The sequence below is a fragment of the Microtus pennsylvanicus genome, chromosome 10 (genome assembly GCF_037038515.1).
Source record: "Microtus pennsylvanicus isolate mMicPen1 chromosome 10, mMicPen1.hap1, whole genome shotgun sequence".
Taxonomy (NCBI): domain Eukaryota; kingdom Metazoa; phylum Chordata; class Mammalia; order Rodentia; family Cricetidae; genus Microtus; species Microtus pennsylvanicus.
This window is the reverse complement of record NC_134588.1, coordinates 107,514,280-107,529,881: the sequence shown is the minus strand read 5'-3', so window position 1 is coordinate 107,529,881 and position 15,602 is coordinate 107,514,280. Positions and strand designations below refer to the sequence as shown.

The 15,602-nt window shown below is 48.2% G+C and overlaps 1 protein-coding gene across 8 annotated transcripts in view; it reads left to right on the top strand.

Moving 5' to 3' along the window:
* Kcnk2 (potassium two pore domain channel subfamily K member 2) overlaps nt 1-15,602 on the top strand; it is a 186,363-nt gene that overhangs the window by 57,881 nt on the left and 112,880 nt on the right. For 2 of the 8 annotated variants that reach the window (XM_075989437.1, XM_075989443.1), the window contains exon 2: nt 4,761-5,071. In XM_075989437.1, the coding sequence (XP_075845552.1) occupies nt 4,761-5,071 (311 nt within the window). Of the gene's footprint in view, nt 1-687; nt 1,085-1,457; nt 1,947-4,760; nt 5,072-15,602 lie in introns of those variants that run through there. The other 6 variants (XM_075989438.1, XM_075989441.1, XM_075989439.1 and 3 more) reach the window with 6 other exon arrangements.

The following is a 15,602-nucleotide window of genomic DNA, read 5'->3' as shown; positions in this document are numbered from 1 at the left end:
AAAGGCCTGTGGTCATGCGAAGCAACAGCATGAACCCAGAAGTTCCAGAAAGGTCCAAGTCTGCTGGTAAGATCAGACTAATTTTTTTAAAAATGACTTCTGGTACTTTTGAGATCAGAAGTAAAGAAAAATGTGCTTAACTTGAAGCAAGATGGACTCTTTATTACAATGGAGGGAACAGGTGCGGGGATTATTCTGGAATAAAAAAAATAAAACAAAAAATCGTTGATATTGGAGAGCGTCTTGTAAATGGTTTATGAGGTTCATGTTACAGCTACCCCTGGGTCGGTGACTTCCTACATGTACCTGGGGAAACACTGGCTTTGGGAAGCATAGTGATGAGAGCAGAAGGTGGTGGTCAGCTTGGGCTTCCTGATGGCACAGTGGAGTGCCTTCTGGGAGGGCAGTTTTAAAGAACTGAAATTCTTCCACAGAGCCGAGATAGCATCCAGACTCTATCCCTACCTTGGCCAGTTCTCTTTCAAATCAATCCTGTCACCAAGAGTTCAACAGCTCAGGCTCTGCACTCTGGGAGGCTGGGCAGAATTGCTGCCTACCAGTCTGGGGTTTCTATGGGTTTTGGGGAGGGGGGCAGTGAGCAAGTTCAGCCCGAGGGCGGCTGTCTTCCCGCCCTCAACATCTGCCCACACCCACAGCATTCAGCATCCTTGGTCCCAGGCTTGGGGTGGGGGTGGGGTAGCGGGTTGTCCCAGAGAAAGCAGTCTGTTTTCCTCCGTTCTCCTTTGGCTCTGGCGTCCAGTTTCTTTCTGATTCAGGAATCCCAGGCCCAAATCAAGTAGCCCCAAGAGCTCAGTGACCATTCCTTTATCCCCTCGCCAGTGTAGCCCCAAACACCCTGCATGTCCACGCTGCTGTCACTCTGAGGCTCACAGGGCATCAGCTGGACGGTGTATCTGTGCCACCCTGGTTGGAGGGGCGCTAGTGAGGAAGATACTCACCTGTAGGGATCTGGGGTCTTTCGTGACACCCAGACTCGGGAAGGCATGGCTTGGAGTCCTGTGGAAGACGCATGCATGACAGCTAGAGCAGGAGGTGGCAGTGGGACGTTGGATGATGGGTGCAGGTGAGGCTCTTGTTGCTCCCGGGCGGGAGGCGGGCCGAGGGTGCCACGGGGAGGACGTATTGGCAGCTGGGTCGACGCATAGGGCTGGGAGGGGGGGTGCGTGGAGGCGAGCCCGGGCGGGGACACCACAGGGGCAGGAGGAGGGAGTTCGGAAAGGAGGGAAGAGCGGCTAGGCTAGGGGAGAGTGGAGCTGCGAGGCCGAGCGGGCCACCCCGGGCCACACCCCCCCTTGCGGGCGCCCGGCGGGGCTCGGGCCAGGCGGGGCGCCGCACAAAGACATGCGGAGAGGGGCTGCGCGGGGCCGCTGCACAAAGACACCCGGGCGCTCGGCCGCGCGGGCTGCAGTAATCACCTCCACGCCGAGCCCAGGGGCAGCGCGGAGTCACCGGCCAAGCGCACCCAGGGCCCGAGCGGGACTCCAGGCGGCCGCGCAGTCGGGGTGACCCAACACGCGCGGGGGCGGCCGCGTCCGATCCCAACTTGGCCTCGGCCTCGCCCTCTGCCCAGTCTGCCGCCGCTGGTGTCCCCTCCTTCCCGCGATTTCGTTTCTTCTCACGCTCCCCCCCCACACCCCTCCCGCCTCCAGCACCGCTCTCCCCATCTTGTAAAACAAAGCCGGGGAAAATGCCTGCCCGTGCAGCTCGGAGCGTGCAGCCCATCTTGGAATAAGGAGTGAGTACAATGGCGTGTTGGTAAAAAAAAAAAAAAAAAAAAAAAAAAGAAAGAAAAGAAAAAGAGAGAGAGAGAGAGAAAGAAAAAATAAAACCATCACGTCTGTGTTAAAAAAAAACAAACATTTTGAATGCTGCATGCCTCATGCTTGCCAGCGCCTCGCGGGAGAGACCCGGCTATACCGCAGGAGGTGAGACCCCCGGGCACCCACCCCAGCCGCGCGCTCTCCGGGGAGGGCGGCGCAGGTTCCGTGGCTCCTCATTTTCCTTTCCATTCCGTGGGTTGGATGTGATCCGGGCTTGGCGCTCAACCCCAGCCCGGATCCTCTCCTGGCCCCGTCTTCTGCTCTTCAGCCCGTGCCTAGGGTTTTTGCGTTTGCCTCCCTTGGGTGTAGATTTGGCGCATCTTAAGACAGTTTCTAGAGAGGAGGGTCAGCCCTGGAGAGTAATCGGCAGGCAGGTTGCACGGTGGCCTTAATCACACTTGTTGCCCATGGCATGGAGGACACGCAGTGGTGCTGGGGGAAATAAAATAAAAAGCTCGCTTCTGCTGCTGTTTGCGGGGGGGGGGGGGTGCACTAGAGGCCAGCGCAAGAGGTGTATGCCGGGTGAGGACTCCAGACCAGGAGTGTGCTGAGGAGAACGCTGTGGGAGGGGAGAGGTAGTGATGGTGTTGAGCGTGTGTGAGCAGCCAGCTTCTTGTCCTCATCACTATCACCAAAAGGTGGAAGTGAGGAACTCCACAGTGCCTACCTAGCTGGGGAGGAAAGGGTGCATTTTGCTTTCTGCTTGTTTTAAATATTTATTTTGTAATCTACCAGCTTCTGTCCACTCAGTCTGCCAATTGTGCATTATATATTTCTGCTAATTAAATATAAGGCCACAGCTTAAAAGAATTAAACTCCTTCAGGAAATTTATCAGCCTAACACACACACACACACACACACACACACACACACACACACACACACACACGGAGAGAGAGGTGAGGGAGAGAGAAATACCTAATATTACCATATTTGTTCTCTCTGTCTCTGTCTTTCACTCTCTCTTAAGGTGTATCATGACAATATCTTGGTGGGATTTCAGGCTGGAGCTGGGTAAAGGGTGGTGGTTTATAATTCTCTCAATCAGAAAGCTGCCCTAGGGTGAAAAATCAGTGCCCTGGAGTGGGGGTAGGGATAGGACTTTCTGGTTAAAGAGGTGGTGCAGTATCTCTCTGTTGTGTTCTGTTTTTTAAGTCAAAAGATGGCTCAATTTTAGATTTTTTTTTCAGGCAGATTCTGAGCGGCAGAGACAGGGTGGGGAGGGCTGGAGCCGCTACAGGTGATAGTGATCTTGGACTGCAGCAAGCACGCTTCTATCAGATTGTAAAAGTCCAAACAGTTAACACCTGCTGAAGGGCTTCTTTTGAGTGGCATCACCCTTACCAACATAGAAAAGGTACTTTCCAGTCGGTGACTTTATTCAGAACAGGTGCCTGGGTGGCGAAGGAGGTACTCACACTTGTAGGTGGAGGGTTGAACCTCGCTTAGGAAGCTGGTGAGGACCCTCTGGAGTCCCCATGAAAAGCTGCTGCCAGTGTTGGGGGGTGCTGTATCCCCATTTCTGCTCCGATTTCACCTCTTCAAAGTCAGAACTTCCCATGAGCTTGGCTGCTTGAGGCAATCCCATCATCTGCCTTCATTTCACAGCCCCCCACTTCGTCTAGTGGATCGGATAGCTTTGTTTTTGTGTCTTTTTGATGGGCAACTGGAGATGTACTTACTTTAGGATCTCACTCTGTGATAGCCTACATTTACACACAGGGTTAGAGAAGACAGGCTAGGTAGCTGTGTATAAACTGCTGCTCTTTACGAATCCTAAAGTAATTAGTATCCTAGAGTAATTTCAGAAGCTGTAGGGTGCAATTCCATAGGGATTTTCATTTGCGTATTGAAAAGTAAATTGTAGGTTATGTTATCATTTTATGAAACCTATATTATACACATGGCAGCAATCTGGCTTTCTTTATAAGTGATTCGTGTTGGTGTTTAAGCCTCCATTTTTTTGACCATTCTGTTAAGCCATATTAGTTCACTCTTGCCTCTCCAATCAAATGTTTGGTGGTGGATGGCTTATTTTTCCCATCCACAAGTGGCCATCGAGTAGCTTTTGTATTTTCTAAAATGAAACCCATTAATGATGATTTTGAAGAGCTTGGATAAATAATAGATGGACTTGAAGTCACCTCTCAGTATCTGGGAGCTCTAATGGGGCAATTAGCCTTGGGCAGAGCATGGTGGGTCTAGGGCGTGAGCCAACGTGCTAGGTTTCTTGCTTCTTGCTTTTGCTGGAGCCGTAGAGGGACTTGGTTCAGTCTTGGCTGTCGTGGCTCAAGAGTTATCAATAACTTTTGTGTTTTAAACACACCAGCGACGGCAGAGTGTTTCCCAATGTGTTCACTTTGGAAGATGGGCTAAGAGGTGCGTTCCCAGCATACAAATAGGAAGGCTGTTTGAACCATACTGATCACCATCCCCTGACTGTAAGAATTTTGAAAACCCAAGTAGCAAGCATTCTTTACTCTGATTGCTTACAGCATAAAGGTCTGATGTGCGGGAGTGAGCCATGAGCCTTCCTCGTGATCAGAGATCCTGTTTAGTACCATCAGACCTTGGGAGCTCAGGACATCTTCACTGACATATACATAATCACGGGCAGAAACAAATCTTGGAATTAATGAGGAACCCCCTCAGGCATTCTTTTATTTTAACTTCTTGGTCTGACCCATGTTTTTTTCCATCCACCTGGCACTCCAGTGGCAGCAGAGAGCAGAAGCCCTGCCCCCTCCCTTGAACCTATAAATGGTCTGGAAGTGTTTAGAAAAGGCTGCTGGGTGAGGTTCTTCAGCTCCCATTAGGAGAGTGCCGGGGTCTGCCAGCCCCGGCTGACCCCTAAAGAAGCAGCTAGCCCCTTGTATCCAGACTCCTCTAGCCTAACCCAAATTCTCTGTTGTTGTCAGTGGCGGCCCCTGACTTGCTGGATCCCAAGTCTGCCGCTCAGAACTCCAAACCGAGGCTCTCCTTCTCCGCCAAACCCACTGTGCTTGCTTCCCGCGTGGAGAGTGACACGGCCATTAATGTTATGAAATGGAAGACGGTCTCCACGATTTTCCTGGTGGTTGTCCTCTACCTGATCATTGGAGCCACTGTGTTCAAGGCGCTGGAGCAGCCTCAGGAGATTTCCCAGAGGACCACCATCGTGATCCAGAAACAGACCTTCATAACCGAGCATGCCTGCGTCAACTCCACCGAACTGGACGAGCTCATCCAGGTAAGGCCTCCAGATGAGCTGGGCTCCATTTCTCCCTAAGGGGAAGAAAAGACTAAAGCAGTAGGGTGGACCTCATGGTCCCTGAGAGCATGGAGCGTCTTCCCCGATGTCTTCATTTCCTCCACTGCCCCTACCTTCTTATCTCTTACTTCTCCTACTTGCTCTCCCCCTTCCTACTCTTTTCTACTTCATTGTTCTTTTTCTTGTCTTAGAACTGACAGGGGCTTACTCGTGATTATGAAGGCCATTGCCCACAGAGAAGTATTGGTTTGAGAAAGCGGTAGAGCTTTTAACCTGGGCCGTGGCCCTAACCTCTTACGGAGACTGGCCTGTGGAGATGGGCCTTGAGATGGGCCTTCTACACTGTGAACAAGTGGTCCCCCAATTCTCTAGGCTCCTTGGAGTATAGCTTCATTAAATGCTTGTTTCTTCTTTGAATCCCAGCTAAGATCAGCTCACTACTGCACAGAAAAGGAAAGTTTATGAAGAAGTGCAGCAATGTTAATCTAAAACAGCCGGGTACCATCCTTACGGTGAAGCATGTTTTAAGTATTGACCCCCCCCCCCCAGATGATGTGTGACTAAGTTATGTTTCTCAGACATGGCCACAATTTGGCTGTAGGTTTCTTTGGCGTAGAACAGGGGTCTTAGGTGACAGGAACCCTTCGGATCCTCTTACCAGGGGATTTGCTGGCTGTGGGAAACGTTCTCATCGTGTACACATTTATTTTCCTAGACAGCTTGCTCTTTCTTGCTTGGTTTGATTCAAATTGGACTGAAAGTGATCTCTGAGTCATCATTTGAGTGTGTTTTTCCTTGTTTTGTGTCTGGGTTTTTATATCACTTGAATGAGTTGGGATAATAGATTTAGAGACTTTATTATTGGATATAATCCCGTGTTTTTGTAGGACCTTTGCCCTAGTTTCTTCTCATGATGACTACCCATTCTTCTCTGCCTGGGAAGGAGACGTAGCCTTGTCCACACACGACTGACAGTTGTCGGGGCTGTTGTCATCTGATGCTGAACCCCGTTGGGATCCTGCCACCATCAGGCGTTGCTGCCTCTCTCCCATTTAACTTAAGATTTTGTTCGTTTTTGTTTCACTTTTAAACTGCCACACACCTAAGTTCTTAGAACATTCTTCACACGCTCATGCACCGAGTTCTCTGTTACTTTTAGATAATGGTGGATAATGGTGGCATGTCCTACATCAGCAGACATCGCAACAGCCACCTCACTAATCCTTTGTCTTGGCTACCCCTGTCCCTGAGCTTAGGCAAGCTCATCCTCCTTTCATTCTTCCTTGGTGCCACCTAACCCCGCCCCTGAGGTGCTGCAAGTCTTTAAAGCAGCCCCACTGATTTTGTTTTTAGAAGCACAGTGCCTGGTTGTGTCAGTGGAGGCCTATGGGAATGCAGCTTGAAGCCTCCGCTCTGGGTTCAGATAGGATCTGTGTGAGCCCCTTACCAAAGCATGTTCAGGAATAAGTAATCTTTCCCTTTAAGACCCAAATGATCTCTTGGACCGGTGGGTGAGAGACTTGCCACCCAGTAAGTGATGAGCACCAAGGATCCCCCTCCTGCAGTAGTGGGGGGCAGGGAGAGCACTGGGCTTGTTTGTAGTGGTTATTTCCCGTCCTCATCCCTTTGTTGGGCTGTAGCTGTTGATTCAGGTAACTTCACCTTCAGAGCTGGTGCCACGTGCGATTGGTCTTGGGCAGGGAAAGTAAAGAATCGTGCAGGTTGTTGGAGGAAGCTCAGTGTGGATTTGAGAATGATCTCACTGTCTGACTCTACCCAGAACTCTCAAGATAACCTGTAGGACATGGCAAATGGGGCAGTCTAGTGGTGAATACAGCTTATTTTTTTACACATTGTTTTTCTTTTGAGTAGACAGAGCTCAAAATATGACCTACTTTTCTCATTTCTGTTCTGCAAGCTCCATCCATTTTAGCCTTATGACTAAGCACAGCTGATTGAGTGTCATTGCTCTTTAAACAATTTTGCTCTTTAAACAATTCTAAAAACAATTTTTGCGTTCCATCATTTTTTGGTGTAGAAGTTGCCTATTATTTATCATCATTTCTTATCTTTGTAACTTAATGTATTTCAGTACATTTCCCCTTTGAATATGTATATTTTTAATACAAAAATCCAATGTTCAGGCTTCAAGGATCAAGCTAAGGGTAAATGATCCTATGGTCATTAATGAGAATAGCATCCTTCCCCTACAGCTCCAGTATCTGGCATCTTCCAATGACTTTACCCCTTAAAGCTCCGTGAGTGGGTCTACTGGACAGTAACATCACAGCAATGTGGGTTGGGAAATTAGACAGGGCAAGTCCAGGTGATTTGCCTGCTGACATCATGCTGGGGAGGGTCCAGTCTGCAGAGTGCGGTCTGGCATCCATACTAGAAGGCTCTGCTATCTAGGGAGCTTTATCTTCCTGCAGTGTGGGAGGCAGAAAGAGTGGAAGTGGGCAGCAGTTCATCCTGCTGTTTGTGAGAAGGAACAGTGTTCGATACAATGAAGCTGTCCTGGTCCCTAGATTATTACCAGACACCTGACTTCAGGCTGTGTTGATGAGGATGGGATGAGGGAGATGGAGGAACAGCAAGGCAGACGGCAGCCTCCAGTGCTTCCGTGCTAGATATACATGCATCCGTAGCATCCGTATGATTCCCATTAATTCCATAATGATGCGTTCAGTCAATCAGCCAGCTTTTCAACAAGATTGGCAGAGGCGCTGGACACAAAGTGTCATGACAAATGTCTTTCCTGGGCTGGGATTTGAGAACAGAGAAGGTATCTGCTTCTGTGGCGGTTCAATTAGTGTGTGGTCACTACAGAAACACACGGGAAAACCCTGCCGAGTGTTAGACTCACAAACGTTGCCACCAGACAGAAGTCAAAGAACAACCGTGAGGTGTGTGCATTGTTCTAACTCTTTTATATTCCTTAGCTCATATAATTCTCATCACTGTTCAACCTAATCATCTATAAATCACTTCTGTAGGAACTGAAGCAGAAGCATGCTAAATGGTAGAGCTTTAATTAAAACCCAAGTGGGCAGACTCAAGAATGTGTGCACCGACTTCCTGTGTTTACTGCTTTTTAAAACCCTTTAATAAACGTTTTCTTGGAAGTGCTCTGGTAATCTATGCATTAGGGTGTAATAAATGTGAAATTATCATCTCCATACACAGTGATGTGTGTTACATGTCTGTGTCTCTAACCTGGTGAGTGCATTGGCTAGATTTCAATGTTCGTTCCAGGCAACAGAACTCTTACCAGTGTTCTGTTTGAATGCCACAAATCAGTAGATGCATGGTTATATCAGACATGCTTTATCTTCAGTCTAGCTATCCCCATGTCTGATGAATCAACTTTGGAATTTAGAATGTGTTGCAAAATCTATGACCTGTGCATTAGTAACAAACAAAGGTGTTTGTCCTCTAGTGTCTAGCTGAAGTCCCACTCCATGAGACCTAGGTAGGGAAGATATTCTCCCTTATTATGGGATAAAGAACCGTCAGATTTTTATGATGATATTCAGTGACCTCAGTCAAGATATTTGGTATCTCCATTGGGACAGTGCTGAATTATCTTTGCATAATTCCTTCCTTGCTGTTTAGCTCTTTTGTGGGTGTTTATGGGGGATCCCCAGTGGGTTGACTTCTCTGCTAGGTATTTAGCCAAATAAAATAACAGTGGAAAAGCGTGGCTTCTCTTAAACTACCCCCTCCTGCATAGTCAAACAGGGACAGTCACTTTAGATATAGTTACATTAGAAATGCCTACAGATCAGAGTTAGGAATGCTCAAAATTGGAATACTAAGGCAGAAATAATCACTTAATGATGGCGAGAGAGACACGGAAGAGGTAAAGAGAGGCTGCGTGAGGGGGAAGAAAGGAGATCAGAGAAGTCCCAGCAGACATGATGTAACAGAAGAGTTAGCTAGACAAGAGGCATAGGGCCATGAGCAGGCTCTGCAGCACTGACCAGGCCTTATCATTCCACAGCAGGGAGGTGGCTTCCATCCTAGCCTTGCCCACCCTCTAGAGTGGATGAGCCTAAATGGGTACCTGGGTGTGTCTGAAAAGATGCTAGGAGCTACAGTGTCTGAATGTACTACCTCAAGATATAGCTAACTCTGGACTTTTAAGATAAGCAAATGTTATTTTTTATTTTGTTGTGTTAATATTATATTAACTGCATAGTATGCATTCATTTACAAATGGCTTTTCGAATGCCCACCATGTAAGGAGAGCTCTGAAACACATGGAGATTACAGGGTGAAGATCCTTGCCCTCTGTGAGCCTCTCTTCTGCTGGGGGTGGGCTGGGGCGTTCATCCATGGTGGTAGGGTTCCGGAAGAGCCAAGCGGAAACGCTGAGGATGAACTGTGAACCGTCATGGATGTGGTGATTTGGGATGAGGAGGCAAACCTGTGTCAGGTGTGGAGTAGCCCTTAGGCAGGGGGCTGACCATATGCAAAAGCCCTGATGGAGGTGGGAGAAACTGACAGGGGGCTGAGGGGCACTGGAGAAGATGATGTTGGGCGGGATATGGGGACTGCCCTAGTTCCGTTTCTGTTACAAATTATCCCAACAATAAGCAAACTGGGGGAGAAATGGTTTATTTTAGCTTATGCTTCCAGGTTGCAGTCCATCGCTGTGGAGGGGGTCACAGCAGCAGTGGCTGAAGCAGCAGGTCACATCACATCTACAGTCAGAGGCAGAATGCCATCAGGGCGTTCATGCTCCCTGCTCGGCTGGCTTTCCCATTGTCATACAGTCTGGGTACTGTGTCCCCCACCTTCACACTGGGCCGTCTCACTTCAGTTACACAGGCTCCCATAGCCCTGCCAGGGGCTAATCTGACCTTGATAATCTCTTTCCAGGTGACTCTCTATTGTTTGAAGCTGGCAATTGAAACTAACCTTCCCAGGGACCGGGCCACGTCCAGCTTCTTAAGTTAAACATGACAAGTCTGTGTCTTTGCTTGCTCTGGCCTGGGTTCTGGCAGCCCCTCCCCAGCCTTTGCCTTAGCCCACTGTTCAGTCAGCAGGAGCAGAGCAACTCTACTAGGAGATGTTTGCAGTAGCAATCTCGAGACACCGTCAGATTCTGGGTAGATTTGGAAGGAGAGTGAGGTAGAGCTGACACACTGACCGGTTAAGTGTGCAGTGGGCAAGAGATAACCGTACCCTGGCTCACTGAATCCCAAGGAATTCAAGTGGGGAATGAGTGGGAATTGCCAGGATGGGGGATTTTGTCCTGGATAGAGTCAGGCAAGCTTTGGTTACTGAAGGTCTCTCAGCACCAGATTGCAGTGTTTGCAGAGCCACAGTGTCTTGGAGGAAAACAGTGTACTACAAAGTAGCACTCAAATGAAACAAAACCCCACAATCTGGAGAGGCTGGCTGACAGCACCAGATATCCTCCCAAGAGGCCCTGTACAAGACACTTCTGTCTTGAATCCTGGGCACTAATGTGCCTTCGAGCGTTTTGTCAGCTGGGGTTCCTACACACGCCCAGCCACGTTTTCTTTTCCATCACAGCCACAGAGACAGAGCCCTCTAAGAGTCTCACTGAAACCAAGTGTGTATCTAGACACGACAGTGAGGAGAGGATGCTAGCCTTCCTGGAAGGAACCTGCCACGATCATGTTGCTAGTTGCTTTCTATTGTCAACTTGATCCCATGCACAATCACCCAGGAAGAGTGTCTCACTGAGAGATTAGTTACACTGGGTATGCCTGTGGGTGATTGTCTCCATGGCCTTGATTGATGTAGTAAGACCCAGCCCACCATGGGTGGCAACATTCCCTAGGACAGGAGTCCTGAGATCTGTTAGTGGAGATTTTGGCCTCAGCGCTAGACACAGTAGCTCGTCCCCTCAGTTCCGACTGCAAATGTAATTAGTTACTTATCCCTCCTCTCATTGTGGTTTCCCCACGAGAGACTGCAACCTCGAATTTATTGTGAGCTGAATAAAACCTCTGTCCTTAAGTTATTTATCTATTATTTTTACTTTACATATAAGTGTTTTGCCTACATGCATGTATGTTTACTCTGGGTGTCCAGTGCCCATGGAATCCAGGAGAGGGTTTCAGAGCCCAAGAAACTGGAGATACAGATGCTTGTGAGCTACCATGTCAGTGCTGGGAACTGAACCTGGGTCTTCTGCAAGAGTAATAAATGTTCCATCATGTTCTCTGTTCTTAGTGGAAAACCTATTCTTGAATTCATGCCCAGACCACAGGTCCATGCTGCCTCAACGTTCAGGATGAAAAGAGTAAAACATAAATAGCTTTTTTTTAGTATCAGAGAGCAGTGAAGATGGTCCTGTGGCTTGTTTGCTAACAGTACTTAAGTTTTTATTATCAAATGTGAAAGTAGTTGTTAGAAAAGGATTTTACCTTTACAGAATATAAAATATGGTTACTTAGGTAGTCAGGTCGAAGACTTAGAAATGTACTATGTAAGTGTTAGATATTGATAAAATATGGAAACAGATGTGGTTAAAAAGACTGCCATCAAATAACATTTTAGGATGTAATTTGATGGATGGAATAGTCGTTTGGGAAGGGGGAAATTATTCTGCATGGATAGTGTACCATATAGCTTTCACTGACTTTAAAGACACTTGGGAAGTGCAGCCAGACACTCAGTGATGGCTGTCCTGTATGGCTCCTTCATGATAGCTATGTTAAGGGATCTAGAATTTATAGTTGTGCCTTTTCTGTTTGCATTCTGTCTCTTGTCCTGGTTAGATTTTTGTCAACTTGGCACAAGCTGGCTCATGGGGAAGAGGGAACCTCAGCTGGGAAATGCCTTCATCAATTTGGCCTCTAGGCAAGTCTGTGGGGCGTTTTCTTGGTTAGTTATTGGTATGGGAGGGCCCAGCTCACTCTGGGTATTATCATCCCTGGGAAGGTGATCCAGTGTGGTATAAGAAAGAGTCTAGTAAGCCATGGAGAGCAAGCCAGTAAGCAGTGTCCCTCCATGGCCTTTGCTTTAGTTCCTGCCCCCGGTTCCTCCATGAGCTCCTGACTATAAACTGTAGAGTAAACCCTTGCTTCATCAAGTTGTTTTGGGTCACGGTATTTATCATAGCACTATTCACCTTAAGTGAGTCATTTCATTATTAATTCCCTCATCTAGTCATTCATATTGCAACTCATATTTATAAAATGAAGAAATGGAGACAACATGCCCTCTCTCTCTCTCTCTCTCTCTCTCTCTCTCTCTCTCTCTCTCTCTCTCTCTCTCTCTCTCTCTCTGGAAGAGGCAAACTGGCCCCTGGGTCAGATTCTCCTTGTCACCTGTCCCTGGGCTTACCTCTCAGAGAGCGATATTGGAGTATGGGCCACCCTATGCCTGCTACATGCAGACCTGTGTTGATAATTCTCAATGCAAGTCACTTATGAGTCAGCCACGGAGACTGAGTTACACAGAGGTCTTGAGGCTTAGGGCACATCTAACTTCTGGTGAGGCCCTTGCTGGCTGCGTGTACAACAGCACACAGTAGTGATAGGCACATGTGTGTGAGGAAGAGAGGGAGGGAAGGGCAGGGGTAGAAGAAAGCTAGAGGGAAACAGGAAGGGTTAGGCTTTTCTTGGGTGACTCCAGAGAGATCGGAGTGAACTTCATCAATCTCCCCTACAAGTGTAGCATGATTAATAAAAAACCAGAGGTTTTTATTAAGGTTTAGCCATAAGGTCAGAAAGCCAAAAACAGTAAGTCACTGGCTCTTACCTCTACCTCAGTCCAAAATGATGATCCTGCCTCCCGTAATCTTCAGAAATGAGACTGTCTGAGAGCTGTCTCCTCCCATCTTATAGTCTTCTTTAGGCTAGGGCTGGGATTAAAGGTGTGCACCACTACCACCCAGTTTCTATGGCAAACTAGTGTTGCTACTGGGATTAAAGGTGTGTGTCACCACTGCCTGGTCGGTAACACTGGCCAATGTGGCTGTTTTACAGTCGGATCTTCAGACAAGCTTTATTTATTAAAATACAAATGAAATATTACAGAGGCAGTGCCCTCAGCCATAAATGCTATCTGCTGCTCCCCTACCACCTTGACAGTGGAAACTTAACCTCTCATACAAGGACTCTTGGGACAGGGAGAAGGGAACCAAGCCCATATCACAGCAGATTCAACAGCTTCATCCCAAGACTGCACCTTTGAAAGCATATCTTCAGGCCTATTCCGCAGGTGTGTCCATCAATAAAAAAGCTTTCCATCATTGTCCTCCCATTTCAGACAAATAAACTGAGGCACAGAGTGTTTAATGCCAGCCCCTTCAGCCCCTTTCATCTGGAGATGTTGCTAGGAAACACTGATCTGTCAATCTGGAGACTCGATGCTCCTTCCCTAGAAGGTACCTGTCATTGCCGCCTTCACACCCTGGTTTTCCTCTTACCCCACCCTGCAGAACAGAGCAAGGTTTGTGGGCTGTGCCTTTAGGACACGGGCCCTTCACATCAAGTCCTTGGAGGACTGTAAACACAGGGCACAATGCACAGGGCAGCGGCACGTTTCCTACTGTCCCAGCAAAGAGTGGCAGGGCAGTGGGGACACCCAGCAGGTCTTCAGGTCTGAAGGCAAGTGCAAACTCATGGAATACCGAGCAAGGAGTAAGGGCACAGAAAGGCAGGGCACAGAAGGGGTGGGTGCAGGGTTCCTCAGAGAGTTTGTAGTTGATCCCAGGCATGTGGAGGCAGAGCCAGAGGCGGGGCTCAGGGAGGCAATCTCTCAGTGGATTCAGTGCGATTACGGCCTCTCCCTCTCCATTTGCTTTTCTACTCTTCAGAGTCATGTAAGTTCTTTTACAAACCTCAGGCGAGTTATCAAAGGCAAAATGTCAGCAATAGCTGCAGGGTTGGCCGTGACCTGTTTCGGCACAGAAATACAAGCAGGGTGCCTAGGGTTATGTGTGCACACATGCTCTGTGTCGGGTACATGGCTCTACATGGGTGCCTGCCATGTTTCCGTCTCATTTGTCCTTTTTCTGTCACAATGGGGATGATCGTGGGGTAGTGTAAGTCCAACTTTTACTTATCTGTTTATGGGCTTGGTGATGGACCTTGGCAAGTGTTGAACACAGGTTTTACCAGTGAGCTACACTGAGGAATCGAACAGTAGCTGTTGGCTGGCAGAGGCACCCTAAAGTGCCTCGTGGTGGGAACCGTTTGACTGACATGTGTTGTGTGTGGACACAGAGACAACCTGGGGTGTAATTCCCAAGGAGCTGTCTACTTTGTGGCTTGAAACAGGGCCCCTTATTAGCCTGCAACCGTTCACACAGGCCGCCTGGGCTACCCAGTAAGCCCAGGGAGTCCATCAGTACTAAAACCACAAGCATTTGCGACTCTCTGACTTTTTGATGTGTGCTCTGGTGACCAATCTCAGGCCATCATGGTTCCAAGGCAAGCAATTTACCAACTGAGCCATTGCCTCAGCTCCCAAAGTCACGCGCTTTAAGAGGTAGCACGGTCATAAACAGCATAATATGTTTCTGAGGATCTGTTTAAACATCAGGACAAACCAGAGTAGGGATTTCGGGTTTCTTCAAATAAGGAGAAGCCTCGCCTTTGGCGTCACACTGCCAGGTGTCACATAGGTGGGGCTTAGCAGAGCCATCCCAGGTCGTGTTCCTCGTCTGAACACTTAATCTTTGAAGTCTCATCACCAAAGCAGTGTGCAATTACTAAGAATTAGTTACCTTAGCCCATGGATGATGATGCAGTCTGACCCGTGGCACAGCCGTGCACAGGCTGAAGATACGATTTCACAAAGGAAATGCATGGAAGAGCTGGAGACGGTGTCCCCACAGCTTCCACGGCACCAAGGACGCATACATTGAGAGCCACTGTTCTTTTTCCTTTGTTAGGAGTTCCGGACATGTTCTTTCTCCCTGCCTTCCACTCCCCTGTTCCCTCTCCTTCCCTTACTCCTCCCCTCCGCCTCTTTCAACATTTAAGCAGCTGGTGGTTATCTCTGTTTTGTGAGTATGTGTTTATCAAGAAAACTGTGTGTTTGCATCTGGGAGGATATGTTTGTATGTGTTGCCATGTGCCTGTGTGTGTGCGTTCCTGTGTGTGCCTGTGAGTATACATTTGTGTGTGTTGTCATGTGCCTGTGTGTGTGTGTTCCTGTGTGTGCCTGTGAGTATACATTTGTGTGTGTTGCCGTGTGCCTGTGTGTGTGCGTTCCTGTGTGTGCCTGTGAGTATACATTTGTGTGTGTTGCCGTGTGCCTGTGTGTGTGCGTTCCTGTGTGTGCCTGTGAGTATATGTTTGCATGTGTTGCTGTGTGCCTGTGAGTATATGTTTGCATGTGTTGCCGTGTGCCTGTGAGTATATGTTTGCATGTGTTGCCGTGTGCCTGTGAGTATATGTTTGCATGTGTTGCTGTGTGCCTATGAGTATATGTTTGAATGTGTTGCTGTGTGCCTGTGTGTGTGCATTCCTGTGTGTGTGTATTGTGCCTGTGAATATATGTGTGCGTTGCCGTGTGC